The sequence below is a fragment of the Myiozetetes cayanensis genome, unplaced genomic scaffold, assembly GCF_022539395.1.
Source record: "Myiozetetes cayanensis isolate MyiCay16 unplaced genomic scaffold, myiCay2020 scf1, whole genome shotgun sequence".
Lineage (NCBI taxonomy): Eukaryota > Metazoa > Chordata > Aves > Passeriformes > Tyrannidae > Myiozetetes > Myiozetetes cayanensis.
The window spans coordinates 124,213,025-124,235,631 of NW_026086604.1; the positions used below are offsets into that span (position 1 = coordinate 124,213,025).

Sequence of the window (22,607 nt, forward strand, 5' to 3'; positions counted from 1 at the left end):
AAGAGATAAAATGTATTAAAGGACACAGGCAAAAAAAGGCGTTTTTTTTTTCCTTCTGTAAGTAACTGTTAGTTGCCACCCAGAAGCCCATGCACAATGTTAAATGCCCCATACACAATTTCCTTTGCCTTTATCATCTTTGGGTAGTTCACATGAATCTGCTGCTACATTTTCCATATGTTCTCGTTTAAAACACACACAGTTCAAGAATTAGAAGCTACACCACTTTTTGTCATCATTAACCATCACTTGATAGATTCAGCAAGAATTGCAGCATGTCATCTGTCACAGAAAGGACAATATTTCTAAATTTCAAAATATTTAAATATTTAAAAAATAATTATTATTAAGTAAAAATGCAAAAAATTCTTTTTTAACCATGATGATGAATTAAAAAATTATATTAGCAATATTTTGGGTGGAGTAATGCGATAATTTATGGGCCACAAATTTGTTACACTCAAAAAAAACATGTAGAGGATGCTATGGTTGTGTGAATACTGATTATTTCCATCTGAAAAATTAGTCAAGTCATTAAATCTAGGATGAACACAACTGGAGTTGGAGTTGTGTTCATAAGTAACACTCAAAGTATCCTAGATTGCCAGTTATCAAATAGGGCTCCAAGCAAAGAACCAAGCAGGTTCAAAAAGAACCTCGAATTAGACACAAGCAAAACAAACAAAAAAAGAGAGAGAGACGAAGAGTCAGACTCTATTGCCTTGAAGTCTCAAATGAAACACATACAAAGAAGGGAAAAAAGAAGGACCTTATGACACAGGTTGACTCCTGAGAGGGACCTGTCTGTCCACGTACTGGAGCTCTCATTGGGGTCAGTTAAAGAGCTTGTGTCCAGTCAACATACAGTATTTCAGAAGCTGATTCTACTTGTATGGGGGAAGACAGACTACTGAATATTTTTAAAAGAAGAAATATGTTTTAAAGTATTACTTTAAAAGAAGCAATAGTTTGCATCTTTCATTCTAAGACATTTTCTTTCATGGAAAGAAAAATGCTATCAAAGTTAACAGCAATACTAAAACAGCACAATGGTTTATTATCCCTTTTAGTTCACCTTGTTATACTCCACATGAAGCTTTTCTTGCTCATTTTCTAATTTATCCTTTATGTTCTTCTGTTCAGCCATATTCTCCTGGATTTGAATCATGCGCATATTTCTCTCTATTTAAAGAAAACTGCATTATTTCCTATTCTTGAATATATATTTTTAAGTTTTATGAAGTAAAAGAAAAAGCAATAGGAAGTATAAAACCATAACAATACAAAGACACAAAACTATAGCCTACTGGTTTATTACACAGACTGAGTAGAATGAACAGTCATGACATTTACATTTTGCTGCATAAATATTGCCACTGTTTAAATTACGAGCTTTGATCAGTCACCTAACAAATAGTTACAAAGTCGTGCTATTCTATATAGAAATGGAGGAGGATTTAAAGAAAAAAATATTATACCAAAAGGTACCTGAGCTTCTATTCCCTCCTTAAAGACAGTTTAGTCTCCTATTTATACTTGAAAGATTTTATTCTCTTCTGAAATGTCTTTTTAAAAAAATAACTTTCTGTGTAAATAAAGATACCAAGCATAAAACAAAGTCACAATTCACATCTATCTATTAGTAACCATTAAATACAAGTAAAATAAAAAAAGTCAGTGAATTAGGACAGCTCAATGTAGCAAAGTGATATTTTTTTCATTGAGAAAAATAAGCCATGTTCACCCTTACCAAGGTAATAATTCACAAAGTCAGCAGTAAGAGCTGGTTGCTTATGTTTTCTTCTTCCATCAACACTGGAACTAGTATCTGAGGTATCCACTGGGAAAATGTCCGTACTGATTCCCATTAACTCGGCCTTGCGCATGAGTTTGCGAATGGCTGAAGCGCTGCTGGTGAGTGGTCGCGGCAGCTTCTCCCTGGGAACCCAGGCCTGTGGCCTGGTGGTGCGGGCCAGCTCCGCCTTGGCACGGTACTGCTGGAGCCTGGCATTGATCCGAGCCTGCAATAAAGAATTCCACAAATTAAAAACACAAAAGGAACAATCCGAAATTAGCTTTAAGTTATAATCTGGAATGCATCCACATTTTATTTTCATTTCAAAAGCCGCACAATCTAATCAATGCCATTTTCACTCCAGAACTCTACAATTCAAGAAACAGCCATTCATAATAGACCTTTCATTTTACTTCAAAATGCATACACAAATGTCATTATCCTTTCACTAGGTTCTGGAGCTATGCACACATTTCTTGAAGAGATCTCCCCATCAATGAAAATAGCACAGACGACTGCTGGCTTTCAGACAACTCCTTCTAATGATAATTTGATGGGACTGTGAAAACTCACTACTGGAAAAAGCCCTGGTTGACCTATCATAAATACATTTAGATACATTTTAAATTGTTATCTATGTGAGCAATAAAAGTTGATGAGGAACATTTTTGCCATATTTGAAATAATTTCATAGGAATTCCTTTCTCAATGCCACTTCTCCTTATAAATGTTAAACCTGCTAATTACAATTTGTCAAAAGCACAAGCCAAACAGAAGTAAAGTAGACAAGAGAAGCTCACAATATATATTGTTGATGACATTTGCATATTTGGGAACATCTGGGAGATCTACCCCAGAAGATCAAGCTGTTACTGACAGCTGGAAAACACTGTCTTGAGGGAACTCTATGCAGTGGCAATTCTGGCAGAAAATGACATCAACATACAAACCTTCAGAGGCACAATTCCAGCTGACTATCAGCTTGAAGTTGTTTACTTGCCTGCACAAAGAAGAAACTAAACTAATGTGACTGCCCCACCATATGGTGTGAGATACTCCTGAGACAAAAGCAAAAAAGTGTGCATATACATACAGGCTATGGTTAAGGAACACCTCTGATTGATTACAAACAGAATCCTTGAAGCTAATATGGAGACAGTTTAACACATTACCTTGCTAGGTCTTGAACACTAATGACCAAGAAACATGGTAAATGTGATGTACAATTCAGTTCTGACCCCAATGGCTTTTCTCTTGGACCCAGAGCAGCAGGCACCAGCCACACCTCACTTTATTCTCCACTGGAAGGACCAAGGATGGATCACAGCTTCCTCAGCTAAGATGCTTCTTTACTGATTACATGCTCAGTTCTGAAACCTTTGAGGTCATTTAAGATGTCATACAAATGTATACCCTGAGCCTTATTGCAGGAATAGATAAAAGATTAAAATGACTAATGTCTAAATGGAATCCTCAAGTTAAGTTACTTGGATTTAAGTAATTTTCAAGTATATTCTTTGCTCAAGGAACATACATTTTTTAATTAATATTTTAATAAAGTATTTCTATATAAAACACCTTTCAATGAGCAGTAATGGTCTTAGACTGCTTTGTTATTACACTCTTTAGAGGGATTTACTTTCTTGGGTCACGCTATTGTCTCAATTCTTCCTGCCTGGACTACAAGGCATCAAATATCCTTTGTTTTACAACTGTGTACTTATTTATGTTAGGTCAATGTTTGTAGATCTTGCTTAAGCCAAAAAAATCCCCTGGCAACGACCTTTTATTTGTCCATATATGTATGCACACATTACAGATATATATAAACATGTATATACATATATAAATATGTTTATATTTACTTCTTAATCCTTTTTTTCACCCAGACTAAGCTATCTCAAGATTCTTATTTCTCAGATAAAATTCTTACTTAACAAAAAATGGTTGAATTTACTGATGGGATTTTAACTTCCTCATGCAGACAACCTATGGTAAGGTAAGGGGTGAATTTAGACACACTCTGTGTAAACTCTCCAGTCAGACATTTCTAGTATGTATTAAGTATCCCTTACAGTTTTGCACTTTAATGACACGGAAACCACTCAAAGACAAACATTTCATAAAATCCCAGTACATCCAACTGGACATGGATATGTATTTTTCAAGTTTCCAATTTTTTTCATCCACATAAACTCAGATATACACACAATACTAATGAAAATTCATACAATACCAAAGCCATCAATAGTGAAAACAAGTGGTTGTACAAAATGTATGGAAGTTACCGTATGTATTGCAAGCTACCTATGACATCATGCCAAGTAACTCTACCCGCAGTTTTCACCAGTCATTCTTTCCATTTCAAAACATTTAATCCAAATAATTTAGATTAAAAAACGGCAGGGTTTTTGTTTGGGGGAAAGAGAAGGAAAAGACAGAAATGCTAGGAACTTATCAGCATTATCATCAGTGCATAATATATGCCTGAAAGCAGAGTTAATAAGCCCTGTTGTACCCAAACTAATTCTGCACAACAAGCACTTACCATTATGTTGGGTAGTAATCATATCATTGTGATGTCTCCCCTACACAGGTGCATTTTGATGTAATTGAGAGCTAAGCGTATTCAGTAAGAATTATGAAATCAGTTTTAAATCAAGCTACATGAAGCTCAATACTCCACAGAAATACTTTATTCAAAATGCTTCTATGATAAGTTTGCTCACGCTCAAAATCATTCTCAACAGCACAGGTCATTTTAAAATAATATTCTCTTCTTCTATTTAAAGATCTTTGAACTAGAAAGGTATGATTTTTTTTTAAATAAAAAGTTTGATATTATGGAAATTCATTTTCCAATCATCACACTACAGTTCTGAGGCCAGAAAAAAGGTAGTTACTTCTCTCCCATAAATGACTTCCATTATTTAGCGCCTGCTAACTGCTACAACAGAGTAGCCAGGATTTGTTCAGATAACAAGATGCTTTTCTATACAGATATGTTTTTTAAATGGAATGCAGCTTAGTCTAAGCAGTGAAGCAAACTACGCTATAAATTCTTCAGAATCAGAAAATTAATAAAGAACACATATCGAAACATATGCAAGCACACAGATTTCCTCAGAGGGGTTGAAATCTTGATATCAACAGGATATTTATCACTACAGGCAATACTTTAGGCAAGCTAAACTCTTCTGCCAAGTTCAAGATATTAAGGGAAAAATGTAATACTGAACTTAGACATAGAAATATGTCTAATTTTTTGTCTGGTTTGTCTTTTTTTCCTAAGAACCTTCAAGAAAATGTTAAACAAAATCTATGAATTAAAATGAAAAAGTAATTACCAACTTTTTGCCTCAAAACCAAAGTAATATTTTTCAATTCAGACAAGTATAGATATCCATATTTGATATTTATTGAAATATATATGATACACATATATACTTTGGAATTGTTCTTAGAGGTTAAAACCTACAAATAGTTAACTGCATTGTTAAATCACCATGAACTATCAATATATTTCACATTTAATTTCCTACTATTATAACATTTTTCCATTGTCTTTATTTCTGTCTTGTTTAGCATGGATGATTAAACAGAGGCACTTGTGTCACGAATACAATACCTGAGCTTCTGGTGAAAGCTGCTTTTCTCTTTCCTGCAAGGACATTTTACAGTAAGACTGTAATGCCAAGTAGTTCTTCCGCTTCCATTTTCTGTCTAACCTGTCCGCATGCTGTTTACAATAAGCAAAAAAAGGGTCAGCTATATCCTGTTTCAGAGAAAACAAAGGGGAGGGAACGAAAATAAAGTAAGACATAGGAGGTCAAAAGGTTCTAAACAGTATAAACATTCTGACAATCAGTTCACATGTTCAAATGGACCTGTTTTTAACATATATATTTTTCTAAATCAATTTTTTCATCTTGATGCTATTTACAACATAAGCTGGTTTTACATTGTTTTTATCGCATGACTCTAAATGTTTTTAAATGCATTAACTATTCAATCTCTGCACTATTTTTGCACTCCAGAAAAAAAAAAAGGCAAAATAAATCTCTAAGTATAAATCCTTTTAACATATAACGTATTCTTAATTTTCTGTTGCTTCACTGTGTCTTTTACACTATATCCTACAAGTGCTTAACAATTCTGAATAATATCAAAGGCAATATATTTCGTTTCTCAAATGTTCTTCCAACTGTTTTGGTGGCTATACCCTCACATGATTTATCATGTCTCAGATATGGTTTGAGAAGTACATTTCCTTCCCAGCATATTTTTGAAAGTGTAGAAACAGTCATAAAGGTATAGACTAAGAAGAAAAACTTGAAGCAGTCTACCTTCATAAAGTAATACAAATATTCATAAATTATTTGCCTACCAATTTTTCCTTCATCCACCTATAAAACATAGACCAATAAAATCTACACAGACTTTCCTTACAAGTACATTTTATTTTGATTTAGATTTTCACAGTATGTGACAGCTTACTTCCAAAAATTAGCAGCCCCTAAAATTAGATTGTGTGAGGCCTTGATTAAAAATGTTTTGATTACAGAGATTGTGGAACATTTTAAGGTGGAAAGGCAAGTAAATGCATATGTCTAGAAGAAATTCACACTGAGTGTTTGAAGAATCAACATTATACATAATTTATTAAGAACAACAACAATCAGGCAATGTGCTATCTTCCTATTTATCAGCTTAACTGAAGAAAGTATTTTGTGATTCCTTTATGAATCCCTTAGTGGTCCACTGTTTTCAGAAACTAAAGTGTCAAGATCAACAGTGCAAGTAATGCTTGTATTTGTGTTACCTGTGGTACTTCCTAAGGCAATAAGTTAAATTGAGCAGCTATGAACATGACAGACTTAATCCAAATGATACATATCAGGATGAAATTGGGCAATCTAAAAGTACTTATACCGTAAAAATGAACTGGGAAGTAGGAGCTTCAAATCTAAATTGCTTTGGATCATATTACAGGAAAGAGCTGCTAAGAACAGCTATTAAGAAATTATCAGCAAGTTAGAAATATTTCCTTTTCATTCTGATTCCCAAGATTAATGTTACCACAAGGAAAGTCACATATCTGTACTGCAATTTGAAGAAAATACTGGAACACATGCATGAAAAAACCTGACATTAGGAATGTAGTTAATTTTTCAAAACTCCTATCTGGTACGAAACAGAGATTACTACATTACACAAACAGCTAGGTAAGTATGTCACCCTAGGTGAAGTTCAAGAAATAGAGTTAGAATTCATTGACTGATAGTCTCTTAAGCCAACTGCTGTGTTAACTTTCCCTATCCTTTTTTCCAGTCAATTTCATAAGGCTGGACAATTTGGTGAACAAAGAGCTCTCCCTGTACAGTCTCCTTGTTACCTATTTACAAAAACTGTGTTCAGGATCTGTGAACAAAAAAGCCACAATTTCAGGTTGTCTTCACAGGCTTTCAATAGAGGTCTTTTATTCTATCCTTTCCATAGCTACCTCCTCCGCTGCTGCTTCTGAGAGGAGGCCTTCCTTCTGGGCACAAGTCACATGGAAATAAGCTCTGCACATCCCAGCATCACAACTTATGCAGACACCAGTTCTGGCAAAACGAGGATCTTCACAAAAACTGCATTCCTTTATAAAGAAGAATGGAAAATGCCACAGTAAATATTTCAGGTGCATTTTACATATAAAAACCAAACTGGGTAGGTTACTCCTGTGTGGTACAGAAACCAAGTATGTTCCCAACAGCTGACACTATTTAAAGCTTCATGCTTTCTCAATCCCCTCTACTGATTTTATTTTCAACAAGCAACAGTAAAGTGTTTTAACAACCTAAATGGAATGTTGTATGAATTTTTATATGATCCTCCATGTCCCTTCACAGAAACAACTAAATACCACCCAAGCAATTCAAGTACAATTAATTATATAAGGTATATATATATATACATATTATATAAGGTTTGATATTATGGTATCAAAAAAACACTACTCATCAGCAAAAGCTCAATTGTTTGACAAGTTCAGAGGGCAAAGAACAAAAAAAAAGAAGAACAGTGCTCTGGACTGAAAAACAGATAATTATGTAGCTGCTCTTTTGATAAACAATGACAGTAAACGTGTGACAATACAGGAAAAAATACTCAAAAATCATAAATATAAGTAAAGAAGGTTGCCATTCACTTAATTAAGGAACTATGGCTTCAGATACGTGCATTCCAGGCACAATCATTTGCAACACAGCAAACTGACGTCCCCTAATGTGACTTGGAAAAAACCAACAAACTTATTTTTCAGTCGGATCCATTCCTCGCCACAATTTCATACCAAACAGTTGTGTCAGCAAACCAGAGCGATGAGCACACAAGTAGGAAACGGAAACATGGGCTGCTCAAGTAGTGCTGCTATCCAGTGCATAAAGGTGATCTAAAATTATACAGGCATGCATTTCTTAAGTCTCCCACTTGTTGAATATAAAGCAAAGGTGTATATCACCTACAGAAAACATCTCCATGTAGAAAGTTAAACAACAGAAAGGAATGGCAAGGAAAGTTCTGTGACTGAAGAACCTCAAAAGGCCCACACATTACACTAGAAGGGTACCGTTTATCTGTGTAGCTGCATCACGTAACAGATAAGAAATTAAGTAAAAAAGACTATTATACTAAGCTGGTTTTGCAGGGGGAAATTTAGCTAAATAAGCTGTGACTTCCATACTTGATACAGAAAGTAGCATTTACAACTTTGCAAGAGTAATGAGTCCTCACCTGTACAGGTCACCTCCACCTCACTCACAGAAAAGAAAGATGCCCAAATTCTTTGTCCTGCTCCTACAGATCACTCGTTATTAAAGAGCATGATTCATTGCAACAACAGTTTGCAGGGTCTGGGGTGCTTGCTTCAAACTTTTTTTATACAAACATTTCTAAAAAACACTAAATGTCTCAGCAGGCCCAGGCTCCTGATACAGGTATGTTGTACATGGGCAATCCGAAGTGTTTTAATTTATTTTATATATTGTACGTATTTTAAAAAATGAACTACATATTTTCATTTAGTATTCAGCTTAGCAAATAGACATTCCAGAAAATGAAACTGACTTTGCAGAAACGAAGTATTAGAGCTGCAGACATACAACCACCTTCCCTCACGTTAGCCTGATAGATGTGTCTTTTCTACACTCTCTACATTAGCCATAGAAACAGTATTTGGCAAATTACTGAGTGCTGTCCTCTGTCCATTGCAATGGTTTTCTGTATCATTTGTTCATGATCACTTTTGGCCTGGATTGAAAACATTTACATGTAAAATAAAACCATTTTCATTTTCATGGCATTTTTTGGTTCATGTTGAGGGGCTTACGTTGCTTTGGATTTTTGTAAATAATGCTTTGCAACAAGCTTTTTGTATGCATTCTAACTTATATTCATTCTAGCTTATATATAGACTCTGAAGTAATTTTTACTGAATGTACATCTGCCCCTTTCTTAATCAACTTAATCTCCCATTTCTCATTTCATAAATCCTCTTCACTTTCCACTGATGATGTCAACCTGCCTTTAAAAGAAATTAGCATCTGTGTAAAAAATAGGGAAATTGGGGAAAAACTAGAGACAGAAATTATGGAGAACAGTGGTAAGGAAATGGAGGGAAGAGAGATGATATAACAACAACGAACAAACTTTATCTAATTTTTAGACATGAACCTCGGTGAAATTGCTATAAAAAATTAAAATAAAGTTGGGAAGATGCATGCTATTCTATTATATGTAAAAACATACAACAGAGCTACCTGTTGGCACTACACCTCTTCTAAACTTACCTTTGCACCGTACTTGGAATAATTCATTTCAGTTAGTGTTACTGGTCGCAGCTTGTCAATATCCCCAAATGCCACTCCTGGAACATAGAGGGCACAAACAATATGGACCCACCTAAAACAGTAGATAAAATCAGGTTACTGTTACCAACATTTTGATTCTGTATTATACTCACCATTTGCAGATTTCAAAGTGCCTTGTAAATGTTGCAGATGCTAGAAGAAACATGTTTGAAGAAATGTACATTAGAAGAAGGGACGGAGTGCCTGTTTGGAATTCTGTAGCTCAGACGTTCAGCCATACAGAGTAAGGCCTTTCAAAGCCACTGGGATTGCTCTGGCTATCTGGATCAAGGGTTGGGGTACCATCACCTTTCTGTTCTGATGGTTTTCACGTGGGGCTCCACACGCTTTTCATGCAACATGAAAGGTATATGACCATTCTGATCAGCTAAGGCAGACAGACACTTTCATGATAGGGCAGGGTATAAGAAGAGGAAGAACAAAATTACACAGGCAGTCACAGCAACTCTGAGCTTCAGGCATGGAGCTATGAAGTACTTAAAACATGGCATCAGTTAGACTTTGCACTGTAAATTACACCTGTTAATATCACCAAAACTAACTAGTTTAAAGCAATGTGAATAAGACAGCAATATTACTCTGTAATAAACACATCTGGGTAGTATTACAGAAAGGTCTATCTGAAACTCAGATGAACAGACTGTCACTTAGTTGTAACTCTTCCCCACTTGCCATAAACAAAATGCAGAATACTAAGTCTAAATCTTCAATCTGGAAGGGCAGAAAATGAAACAGCATGAATCTGGACCTCAGTGTCTAGTAATTAAATACCACACAATGGCAAAGGTTTCAGCCTGGTCTGCCTTTGACAGACATCTTTCTAATCTCCTGAAACTCTCAGCTACCAAAACTGAGCCCTGCAGCAGAAAACAATCTTCTTCTTCGTGTCATGAACACTTTCTAGAAGATCCAATTCTCATTGTCACAAACCATCAGTCAGGGATAAATTCAAAATCTGTCCTGCAGAAACAGCCTGCATGACTCAAATTAACTAAGACAAACTACTTCACATAATCTTTCAGTTTTATCATAATTCTGCAACTATTTGCTGCTCCTTACTAAGACACCAGGTGGGAGTAAACTGTGATAGACAGAAGGTCAAGACTGCTCTTTTTTGTTATCTTAAAATATTCAAGAAAATGGCCTTACAATTGCAAAGATATGTAGCTATCACCTTGAACCTATGAGCTCCTCAATGCTCGTGTCAGTCATGACATGGGATACAACTAGGGACTTCAGACACAACCAAGCTGAAATATCCTGTGTTTGACCTTTAGCAAGTATGTTAATTCAGCACTTGATGATCTTACCAGTCATTAATGTTTAACAGAAATATATCACCAGTGAAGATTAAAATTCTTTTCTGTTCAAGTCAAATAATAAAATCTACTCCCTGTATTCAAGAAGACTCATGATGATATGAGAAACGCTTCTTCCCTTGGCTCTTTCACCAGGGGTTCAGTATAGACCTGTTATCACCTACTTAAATACATATCCATGCTGCTGTGATCTGTTTTTCCAATCTTCTACCACTGTTTAGCCTCTCTCTTCTCCCTCCTCTTTCCTTTATATGTCAATCTAAAAATTCAATTCAAATCTAAAAAATTCAATTAGACCAGAGCAATAACATCTTGAATTCAGCTGCACTTAAAAGAGCATGTTTATTAATCTGTTACTAACTAGCTGTCTACAAAATGAGAGAAATACTGAAGCTGATGATTATACTATTCAGGAGCTACACGTAACCCTGATTTCTCATGTTTCCCAAAGCAGCATGCTTCTCATCAATGGTCCTTGGACCTACAATGTTGGAATTTATCACATTCTGATTTATTATGTTCTGTGTTAATTATTTATGAATCCTATATCAAAACAAATGCAAAAAAAGAAAAATATGAAAGGTCCAGTAGCAAGCTCAAAAATACATATATATTCCAGTCTTTACAAACAAAAACAATGATCTTGCAATGCACAAGATGGGTGGACCAACTTAGAAGCCATTAAGTCGCTTTCTATAAAAAATTTCTCAGTAAACCTAAAATAAGCCACAACACTGACTGATCCATAGTACCACATCTGACAAGACTTTTCACATGTGTATTCGAAAACAAGTTTTTACCCTACAGTTACATCACTCAGGTTTGAGATGCTAAGTGGTACATTCCCTTTAAAATACAAAAACTTAAAACAATGAGAATAATGTGTATCCCAAATACACATTTACATGCAAGAACTGTACTGCTTTGTCTTCACAGATTTCACTAGTATTCTTCACATCCACAAAATGATTTGGTGACAGCACTGCAACAACCAGAAGATGCAAAGAAAATTTCAAGTTTAAAGGTGAGTTACAACCTTGTCTGTAAATAGCGAAGTACAAATATGACAGCCTGCTAGCTGCCAGAGAACAAGCTGAGATACTTAAGTGTTCTGCCAAACTTCTTGCTGCTCAGAAAAGTAGAGCTCATTACAAGTTTTTATTACAGTATAAACACTCCAGTATGCCAGCACAACCCCATGACTTAATACAATGCTATATGCAAAAAATAGGATTCTTCTCATTAGTATATAGAAAATATATTTCCTGTCTGACTCCTCACTTATCCAATGGAGGCATAAGATACTCCCGTGGGGGAGTAATGGAGCAGTGGGTACCACTTCTGCCCTTCCACACTGTATCCGGAAGAGGCAATAGAGCAGGCTAAATCATTATCATACCTTAAAGAAATGCTCTTCTATAAGGAAAAGCCTATGTATGTGCTTAAATGTGTACTTTGGTAAATATTATACATTTACTAAAATATATACCTCATTTAAATGAGCATATTCTACCTGTTTGCAAAAGGAACTAAAAATATTTTTTAAAAGTAAAATACCACATGCAGAATGAGATATTGTCATAGTTCTGATTTCAGCAAAGAATTTTTCTTTCCCTTCCCCCCTGCGTGTGTGCTCTGTGGATGAGCCATCAGGTAAACAAAGAAATCAGCCATCCACTAATGGCCGAAATTAGTCTCCTAGCAACAAAGTGGGAGGAGTTGGGGGGGGCTACTGGGGTGTGTGACTGGAAGGGGGTGGAGGCTGGGGGGGGAGCAGAGTTTCTCTCTGCCCTGAGGGGAGCCTGCTGCGGGCTGCAGACACTGTCGGGTTTCTTTGTCTCTTTTCTGTCAGAGGGGAGTTTCTGCTGCTGCTCTTGGCTCAGCTGTGGCTGGCTGCAGGCCCTGCTTACAACGGACCCTAATCAGCTGAAGTTTGTGAGTTTTCTTCCATTGGGAGAACTTTCTGTTTTATTGCTGTTGTTTTTTCCTTCCCCTTCTTTCCCCTCCCCACCCCCCACCTGGTGGCAGCCAAGGATCCAACAGCGCCACCTGGTGACGGGCACTGGACATTACAAGTTCTGCTCCTCCAGTGATCCAACAGCGCCACCTGGTGACTACAATAGGACACTACAAGTTTTTGCACCTTCAGTGACCCAACAGCGCCACCTGGTGAATGGTACAGGACATTACAAATTTTGCATCTCCAGTGACCCGACGGCGCCCCCTGCTGACTGTGGTTGGAACCGCACCAAAGGGTGCAAGAAATTGAACTATTTTCCTTTTGCCGGTTTATCGGTTTTGTTCTTGAAGGGGATTATTGGTGGGTATAGGAGTATTACTTAGTTATTTTACTTGGTTTTTTGTGTGTTCCTGTTAATACACGTATACCTTTTAATAAAGGGCTGTTATTTTCCCTTTTCCATAATTTGTTTTCCTTCAATCGAAGCCTCTTAATTTTGGATTTATAATTGCTTGGAAAGAGAAGTTTGGGTCTTTTCCTCCTAATCCATCCTCAGCAAAAGACCCTTGTCTCATTTAAACTGGGACAGATATGTAATCTTGAGCTAAAGAGACTGCTTGTTTGTAAATTTAAAAATCTGAATTCTGTAGGGCTTCTTTTCTATACTCTTCCTTCAATTTAAAATGTGTAATATAGAACAAATCTATATAAGCTGAAGTTACATATCTCCACAATTACTATTCTTAACAAAAATCCAAGGTTCTGGTTGGAGATTCTTGACAGTAAGTTTTAATACAGACTTCTAAATGTACCCTCCAAAGTTCAATATGAAGATACACATCTTCTACAAGCAGCTGATTTCTCAATTTAATTTGCACAGTCTTTTCATGCTCCACTGGTGTATTGAATGCTGCAGCACTCCGTAGGAGTTTATCTATGATAAACCCAACAGCTGGCTGCTTGCTTCATACTGACCTTCTCAAAATGTTTTAGTACATGTCACCCGAGTATTGCAGCATTACAGATTTAAACTGCCATTTCAGTGTGATTGGCACACAAGTGCCTCATTTCTTTAACCACCTATATGTGAACTCAGACCTGAATCTTTATTAAAAAACATAGACGAGTCAGTCAAGTTCACAGCTGAAGGAGTTTCAGCTGCTTTTAATACTAGTTCTAAATATTTTCCTGCTCATTTATTTAGCTGCACATGTTTTAGAAGCTTGTAATTAAGACAAATTGGGTAATCAAAAAAGAATAATCTTCCTTGTTACTTTACCATCCATTTAGCTTGGAGCAATGATGACAGATGTTGATTAGGGAAGAAGAAAAACTCCATACTGAAACAAGGACAGAATTTATATTTTTGTATAATAGCATTCTGAGAAGCAAAATTTCATAAATTCATATTTATACTCTTGATACTGTAAGGTTAATGTGAAAAGGTTTCTGCTAAGAAATTAAGCACCTCATTATTCTAATGATTCACCTTTCATGTAGGAAGAGAGAAGTTATTCCAACTTGATTATGAAGAGAAACTGAATAGGTCTGGTTTGTGTAATTTCCAGCACTGATGCATATGAAGAATTTATTTTAAAAAGGTGGTAAAGGGATGAAGAGCAACGATGAGTTAAAGGAATCTCTATTCAGTAGTCTCTTCCTGCGAATATTTCAAGAAAAGCACTGAACTGGATTGCAGTTTACTGAGTACAATGAAAACATCATGGATACTGCCCCAAGACACTAACCTTCATCTACCGTGTCCCCCTTCCCTTGAGAATTCAAACACAGGAATAAAAATGTTAAAATAAAATTTGCCAGGTGATATCAAGTCTCACATCTCCTGTTACACAATTGACTTAAGTCTTTAAAAACAATTTTTTTTTGCTTATAAAACTATTATTATTAAAACTAGAAAAAGCACGATTTGTTTAATTGTATAAAAGCTTTATAAGGGAGATGCACAGACACTCTTAAACCTAATACAGACCAGAAAACAAGGATCTGAACCCCATAAGTATTAAACAAGAAGCACTACTGCATCTGCAGGGTCAAAATTATTCACTACAAATCCTGACTCACTTGTGTAACATTTGTTTGTAAACACTTATGACAAGCTCAGTATCTGAAAGCTTTGTTTATTACCATACATCTGCAATTTATACAACCACAAAATGTATGGGAAAAGAACTTACTTGTCATGGTCTGTAAAGAAAAAAAAAGAAGCAAACAAAACCGTGCAGCAAAAAACAGTACCATTACCCATAAATCAGACAACACTGACAAACTAGTGCCCTCCTTTATTATAGAGAATTAGTTACGATAATATTTATACCTTAATTTATGTGACAGGACTGGCATATGTGACAGGAATGGAAGATATCACATAAGAATTAATCTGCTTATTCTCAAATTAGACCTGACTTCCATCCTTAAATTCCCACCTCTGGTTAGAAATTAACAGAAGCATATTCTCACAAATCAATAATATAATTTTTGTAATTCAAAATAACCATAATATACTGGGTCTGTCTGAATGCCTTTAGCATAACTTCAATATAATTTTGTTATGCTACTTTTTATCATTACCTGGCATTACTGATCCAGTCCTTTTCTCTTCTGAAAAAAAAAGCATGTAGTTCTCCTCCCACTTACATCATACTTGAAAGTCAATAGACTTGAACAGAGTCTGTACACGGTTTAAGTTACGGAACTGTCTCCTATAGGAATAGACTAAGGAACTGTCTCCTATAGAAACTGTTTTTTCCCAGAGAAAATAAACCCAATCTTTTAAATGTAAGATGGCACCAAATTCAAAACATCACTTATTCAGTCTTACCTGCCTGCATCAGTCTCCTTGAAGATCCCATCCTGGTTGGGACACAATTCACAACTAGGTGTGACACCACATTTACATGCATCACAAAACCAAGGCTCTGTGGAATTTTCTGAAGCTGAACTCATGATAGAGTCACTCTCTCCATCAACACCGTAGCAACCTACATACAGGATAAATGGAAGATCAATATACGAAAAGACAATTGCACAAGTAGACACTTGCCAGTTATGACTTCAGGAGGAAGCACATACACATAGATTCAGGGGAATGATATCCAGAAATATACTAAGATACCCAAGAAAACTTACAGTATTTTTGAAAATATTATTGTTAATGCCAAATTTACATTTTAAAGAGGCTTTAATTCTAAGAAGTAATCTATTTTATGTGACTGTCTTAAATTACAAATGAAAAACAAAAAGACTGTTCTACTTTATTCTTCTAGCAACACTCAGTGTTCTTCTAGACTTTCTAATAATATGGAAAGTAAGAAAACAAGACTTAAAGCAACCAACAAAGACTGAGAAAAACCCAATGCTTTTTTTTTAAATAAAGAAATATATTTCAAGTTAAATGTAACAAAGTCTTCTCCCTGAAAATCATCATTTTTTGGAGAGAAGAGAAGGGTGCTTTGTTTTTTTCTCTAGAGGTTCATTATGTCAGTAGAATCCAGTCAAAAAATATGCACTCTGCTTTTCCACTTTGCATTCAGCATCCAAAATCAAAGACAAGAGAATACACACATGAAATAAAAAACACTATTTGACTACTTTAAGTTGTAGATCTGAGCTTAAAAATGCTTCCTGCAACTTCAAAACCTACATATACTTTGTGAAGCACAGACTGACAATTCTGAGACATCACACTGGTCATTGATAAAGAATTTATTTCTTTTTAAAGCACCGTCATTTGTACCTGGTTTTAAAATATGCTTAGATTCAATCATTCCATTTCTCTATTCCTCTTCAGTATATCCACTGTATTCTTTATGATTGTTAAGGTGCTTATGTGTGCTTAATTACAACAAATTTAGGAAAACAGTATTTTTAAAGTGATTTAGAAGCTTGTTATTTAAATTTTGCACAAGAGTAAGAGTTACTACAAATGACAAAAAGGAAAATCTTAATCGCTAATCCCCAGAAAACTGTATTTTTCCCTATCCCACATTTTGAACATTTAGCTGCTATTCAATAAGAGAAAAAATATTTGTCAACACTTAAAACACAGTAGTGACTCTACTAAAAGAATAAATTCACCTATTTGTCAAATATAGTGATCAACATTTGTGCTTTCAGAGAAGTTATATTATCGAATTCTGCAATTAAATATCAACATGATGTGTTACTGTGCTTCACTACCCACTGGCTGTAATAAAATAGCAACAGTGCTCTAGCTCCCCTTCCGACAGAAACAGAGGCCTGAGTGAATGAAGCTACATTTAGGAAATAAGCAACACCTATAGGAATCATTTAAGAAATATAGTCTTTCATTAAGAACGAGGCTCATCAATAAGAATTAAACAAGAAGACAGAATGTTTCTTTTCATTCCTTCCAGAATGAAAGGACAAGTAATGTGCAGAAGAGCATTCACAGACCAATTTCATTAGAAATACACAAGATCGTACAACTCACACATAAAGTAACTCCATCTTCTATTTTATAATGTGATATCAGCTTTAAGCAGCTTTCCAGAAAGTAATTCTTTTAAGTTCTAATAACACAGTCTTGAATACATGCCAGTAACTCCCCTTTTCAGCAATAACACTAATGTACAAACACACAGTCCATTGACATTCCAGAGCTGATGAATCATTAACCTTTTTATAATTCCTTCAGACTTCCAGATATTACCAAAAATTTCTTTACATTACAAAACCAGTAATACTGTCCTCAATCCACATAGCAAACTAAAATCAGTTTCTTTCAAACACTGATGCTTCTTTAGCAACCAAAAGTAGTTAGATTTGCTTTTCTAACCTAAGTGCCATCAGACTAAAATTAGAATGACTTCCCCAAACTGTCTTACTTCATTCTGAAATACTTGCCTTATTATACTTATCAGTCATTTATACCTGATTATTTCTTATCCCTTTTCCTAGAAAATGACATAAATGTGCTGCAATTATTTCCATCCTTATCGTATGTGTTGACATTAAACATGATTTCTACATAATACAAATCTCGATCCTTTTTTACAGTAAGAAGTGGAAAAAAAAGAAATTGTCCATAATTTTAACCCTTATTTTTTTTGTGCCAATTTGTATATAAAACTTAGTGTCAGCTTTATAGAGTCTAAGATCTCTGACAGATAAGGAGATGCTTATTCTTTTCCTTAACTGCAAAAGCTAAGCATAATACTGTCACAACCAGCAAAAGAGGTGGTCGTTAGCTGAAGAAAACAGACTAGATTACCATTAATCATTGCTGATAAATACATGTCTGGAGTTTACCTTCTAGGAAGAGTTACGACTAATGTATATAAACACTGAAACAAAACTCAGTTTTATGAACAATACTTTCAAATAGGTAATAAGGTAATGCTCCATAAATACTTTCTACTCAAGTCCAGGGACCCAACAGCTGAAGCTTAAATTTGATGTAATAATACTTATCAAAATGAAGAGTTAAGTCTCAAATTTTATTAGAAACCACTTGTTAAGGATACGCAAGTATTTTAACCCAGAATTTTTCTTGTATTTCTAAAAAGAGTCATTTGTTACTTTTGGGTTGTTATATGATAACAGAAACCAAAGGAGAGATCAAATTTCATCAATGTAATATCCATACAGATAATACAAATCTGTTTAACAGCTGTAATAGTGAAATGTCTGTAAAGCTAGAAACAAATGTGGTTTTGACACCAAAAATCATTATTAAATTATTAAATTATCAGGATTAAATTCCTTCAAAAAACTAACAGTGAAAGTTCCTTAAAGGCCAAAAACATATAGTAAAGCAAAATATTACTCATAGCTCAATTTTTAAATAATAAAACTTTCATTATTCAAAACCAGCAAAATAGAACAAAAAATATTCAATGACAAAATATACTTGTGCTGATTTAGAGAATGACATCTAGCACAATCATGGTATCATTTAAGATTCAGATGCCAAGTGTGTACAGGAGCAGATGTAATGTTTGTTTTTCAGATGTACAAGGAACAAAACTTCATATCACTTCAACTGATAGGAAGACAAAAGCAGTTTCAGAACAAAACAATATTGCAGAAATATATCCATTTTGCTAAAAGTTTGAATTTCATTCCAAGTATATTTGAAACAATGAAAAGTTAAGATCATTATAGAATTCACCTGGGATGTGAAAGACTCTGAAGTCTCTGCCCAGTCGAAAACAGAGCAAGCCCAATAATCTATTCTCCCATAATCAGTGCTCTCATCACACGTGCTAATAATTCCAGAATAAATAACTCAGTCTCTTCTGCAAGTTGCATCACTTCTATACATAAACATTATACTACATATTGTACTACATGTCTACTAATTCTGCAGCCTAACTGCAGCAGGTCAAAATTGTTCCAACACACTGAGAAACAAAAAAACTTCAGTATCTTACAGTTTTTCAAGAACTGGAAATCAACTTTCTGGATATTAACTAGTAAACATAATGAAAACCCAAAATTTCTCAATATTCTGAGTTTATTTCTTCTCTTGTTATCACAAATTGCAATAGAAAATGCCAGAAAAAAACCAGTTTAGTCAGATTTACATCACATTTTTAAATAACAGAATGCTATGTACATCGTGCCAAAATCTAGAATTGCAGATAAACAGATTATCAAATACATTCAAGCAGGATGATGCAATTAATTAATACTAATGAGAAATATGAACTCCTCACTTTTAGCAGCTTTCATTTTCCAATTTCAAGTACCTTTATAATATAAGGCATTATTATTTCTCGTATTTGCCTTTGAAAATGAGGAAAAAAGGTGTTTTCTAATGCAAGGTTTTAAATGACTTCTTGTGTGTTAAATGAGACCTGCAGTACAAAAGGCACTTGATATAAAATCTAAATGCATTTTTGTCCAAATCTGTCTAAAAAGCTACAATATGTAGATGAAGAGTTTTGAGGCTTTATAAACAGTTGTATTTTCATATTCTTACCACAATAATATTCTTTCATCTGTAACAGACAAATACATCATTTTAGGATCCTTAAAAATGCTGAATAAAACAAAGGTTCAATTTATTATCTGCCTTCTTTTGCTATGATGAAAGAATTATTTTGGTCCAATTACCAAAAACTTCAAAAAGCATTATTTTTCAACTCTTCAAAATGCACAGAGATGCAGATACAAAGCTGCTGCTTGGTAAGTAATCATATTCTAGTATTAAACAGCTGTGCTGATGATCAAATAAAAGTTGCTCAGACCCACTGAACTACTGGGAATTACTGGTGTTGGAACACAAGGCAACCTAAGGGCTCACTATAAGCAAAAGCACCAGGAGGTAATCTTTAGGTTCTTTCTAAAAGCACCATGATTGTACAGACAGTGTGACTACTTTAGGCTTGAAAGGATAACAGAGGAAAGGATACACAACTCGTAAAGGACATGTTTAGTTCTAATTATTATCACTGCACCTCTGACCTATTTGGCATCGAGTCAACCTCCCACCTCTTTGATCGGATGTCGAAGAAAATAAAAAAACTCCTAACCACTTTGCTTAAAATGCTTGCTGCCTTTCCTAATGTTCACAAAAATCCTGAAGTTTGGATCTTCAGAATACCCCTACAAGCTCCTTTTCAAACTGCATTAAATCCTCATGTATGTATACTCTTAGATTACTGTTTCATAACTCTGTCTGACACCTCCTCAAACACCTTTAACCCTAAATGATAAAACCAGTTTAGTATGAATTTAAACACACAAAACTCATGAAGTTGCAATTTTCACACTTACTTTCTGTTAATGGCATCTATATACTATGATTACAGCCAAACTGTCTATTGAATGTATGTCACTATATACAGAAAACAAAACTTTTTATTCCCTGATTTTAAAGTCCTTGTACTCTGTCAGTAGCCTATTTTTTTATGCGATTGTCAATGAAATGAAATGAAATTGCAAACACTTCAAAATGCTACCATTAAAACTATCGTTCTGAAATCTATATGACTGAGAGAACGAGGAAGAGAGACTCAGTTGTTGCCTTGGCTGCAGCTGTTCCTCCACTTCTCTGGGAGGGTAATCTTCTGCCAAACATGATATCTGCATATATTAACTACATCTACATATACTCTGAAACATGACTTTATTGTAAAGATCGTGAAAACAAGAACTTTATGGTAAACAGTATATTTGCAAAATTAATGCTGTAAGATCACAGTCCTCAAAACATACTTCATTCAATCCTTAATTGGACTAAAACTTTAAAATAAATACATTAATAATTCCATGCATCATAAATTCAGAGCAGTATTTTTATTTAGTAAATGGAGAGTAATAAAGTACATGATTTTGAAAAATGAATTTTTATATCAGACAGCAGTAGACCACAGTAAGGGGCAAAATTAAAATGCAAAAATGTTTTACTACACTGTAAAGCATTGTAGTGGTGACTACACTATTGCTTTTAGAAAGAGAAATTTTATTCCCTGACATACGTATTAAAGTAAAGTAAGAAACAAAGATAGGGGATGGAAAAGAAACAGCTGAAATAATGTAGAACTTCTCTCATTTAATTCACAGCACCTAACCCAAGGGCAACAGCTGGCAAATGTACTACCTACAGTTATGGCACATGCTATGATGCGTGCCAGACATTTTCTTCAGACACGCTGCAATCAATATGTCAAAAAACCTGACAACACAGTTGGGGGTGTCCTGCTATTACAAGATCTCACCACAAACCCATTTATCCAAAATGACAGATTAGTGCCTAAAGAAGACTTTTATAAAAAGAAATGACAATTATCTTCACACATAAGTAAAAACTCTGAAGAGCAGCTGTATAAATTCAGTAAGAAAGACTTTTTTTTCTCTTTTTTGGCAGGGTGGGGACAGGACAGGGATAGATTGATATGTGAAATGAGAACAAATTTTTAATTGATACACTTATGAATTAATTACAGGCTGTTTGGACATAACAGAGAGTGGAAATTAAATTAGCATTACATGTATGCTACTTGAGCAGTTTTAAAGGCAGTTACATTTTGAACCATTTATTTGCTCCACAAAGTATAGATTTTTGGACATGTGTCTGCAGACAAAAGGCAGCTTTTGGACAAGTGATGCAGGCCATATAAGTGATATGAACATTACACAGCAAATAGTTTTATTGGAAAGGAAACTGAAATTCTCACAATCACAAAACTTCTCAGTAAAGCAAGTAAAGGTGTTTAGTAAGGGTCAGTGACTCAGACTCTGAATGAGAACCCCCGTCTAAATCTTGGCCATGTTCCAGTTTCCACATGAGCACTGGTAGAGTCGCTCTCAGATGAATTATCACCCCTCTTCTCCCATGGAAGACCTTATGTAATACTCCATTAATGCAAGTAAGCAATCCAACAGGAATACAAATCATGACTGAACAGGCAGCCAGTGCACCAGATACTTAAAAAGAAAAGGTGCTGATACACAGGTGCAGAGGTAATTAATCAGTATGCACAGCAATAACCTGCCTTGTACTAGAAAAGCTAAAACTTAGCAGAGTTAGAGTGAACGGAGATCTAGACCCTGCCTGACTTAGAAGGCAGCATTAGCTTACCCCCCTGAAGGAGGGTAACAGATTCTTGTCAACAACTATGCTGGCATGCAGC

General features: G+C 35.0%; 1 protein-coding gene across 4 annotated transcripts in view; it reads right to left on the reverse strand.

Annotated features, from left to right (window-relative positions):
* PHF14 (PHD finger protein 14) overlaps positions 1 to 22,607 on the reverse strand; it is a 158,055-nt gene that overhangs the window by 114,141 nt on the left and 21,307 nt on the right. For all 4 annotated transcript variants that reach the window (XM_050332587.1, XM_050332579.1, XM_050332580.1 and 1 more), the window contains exons 5-10: positions 15,827 to 15,986; positions 9,628 to 9,739; positions 7,299 to 7,436; positions 5,424 to 5,570; positions 1,751 to 2,021; positions 1,076 to 1,182 (exon numbers count right to left, since the gene is read on the reverse strand). In XM_050332587.1, coding sequence (XP_050188544.1) covers positions 1,076 to 1,182; positions 1,751 to 2,021; positions 5,424 to 5,570; positions 7,299 to 7,436; positions 9,628 to 9,739; positions 15,827 to 15,986 — 935 coding nt within the window. The remainder of the gene's footprint in view (positions 1 to 1,075; positions 1,183 to 1,750; positions 2,022 to 5,423; positions 5,571 to 7,298; positions 7,437 to 9,627; positions 9,740 to 15,826; positions 15,987 to 22,607) is intronic.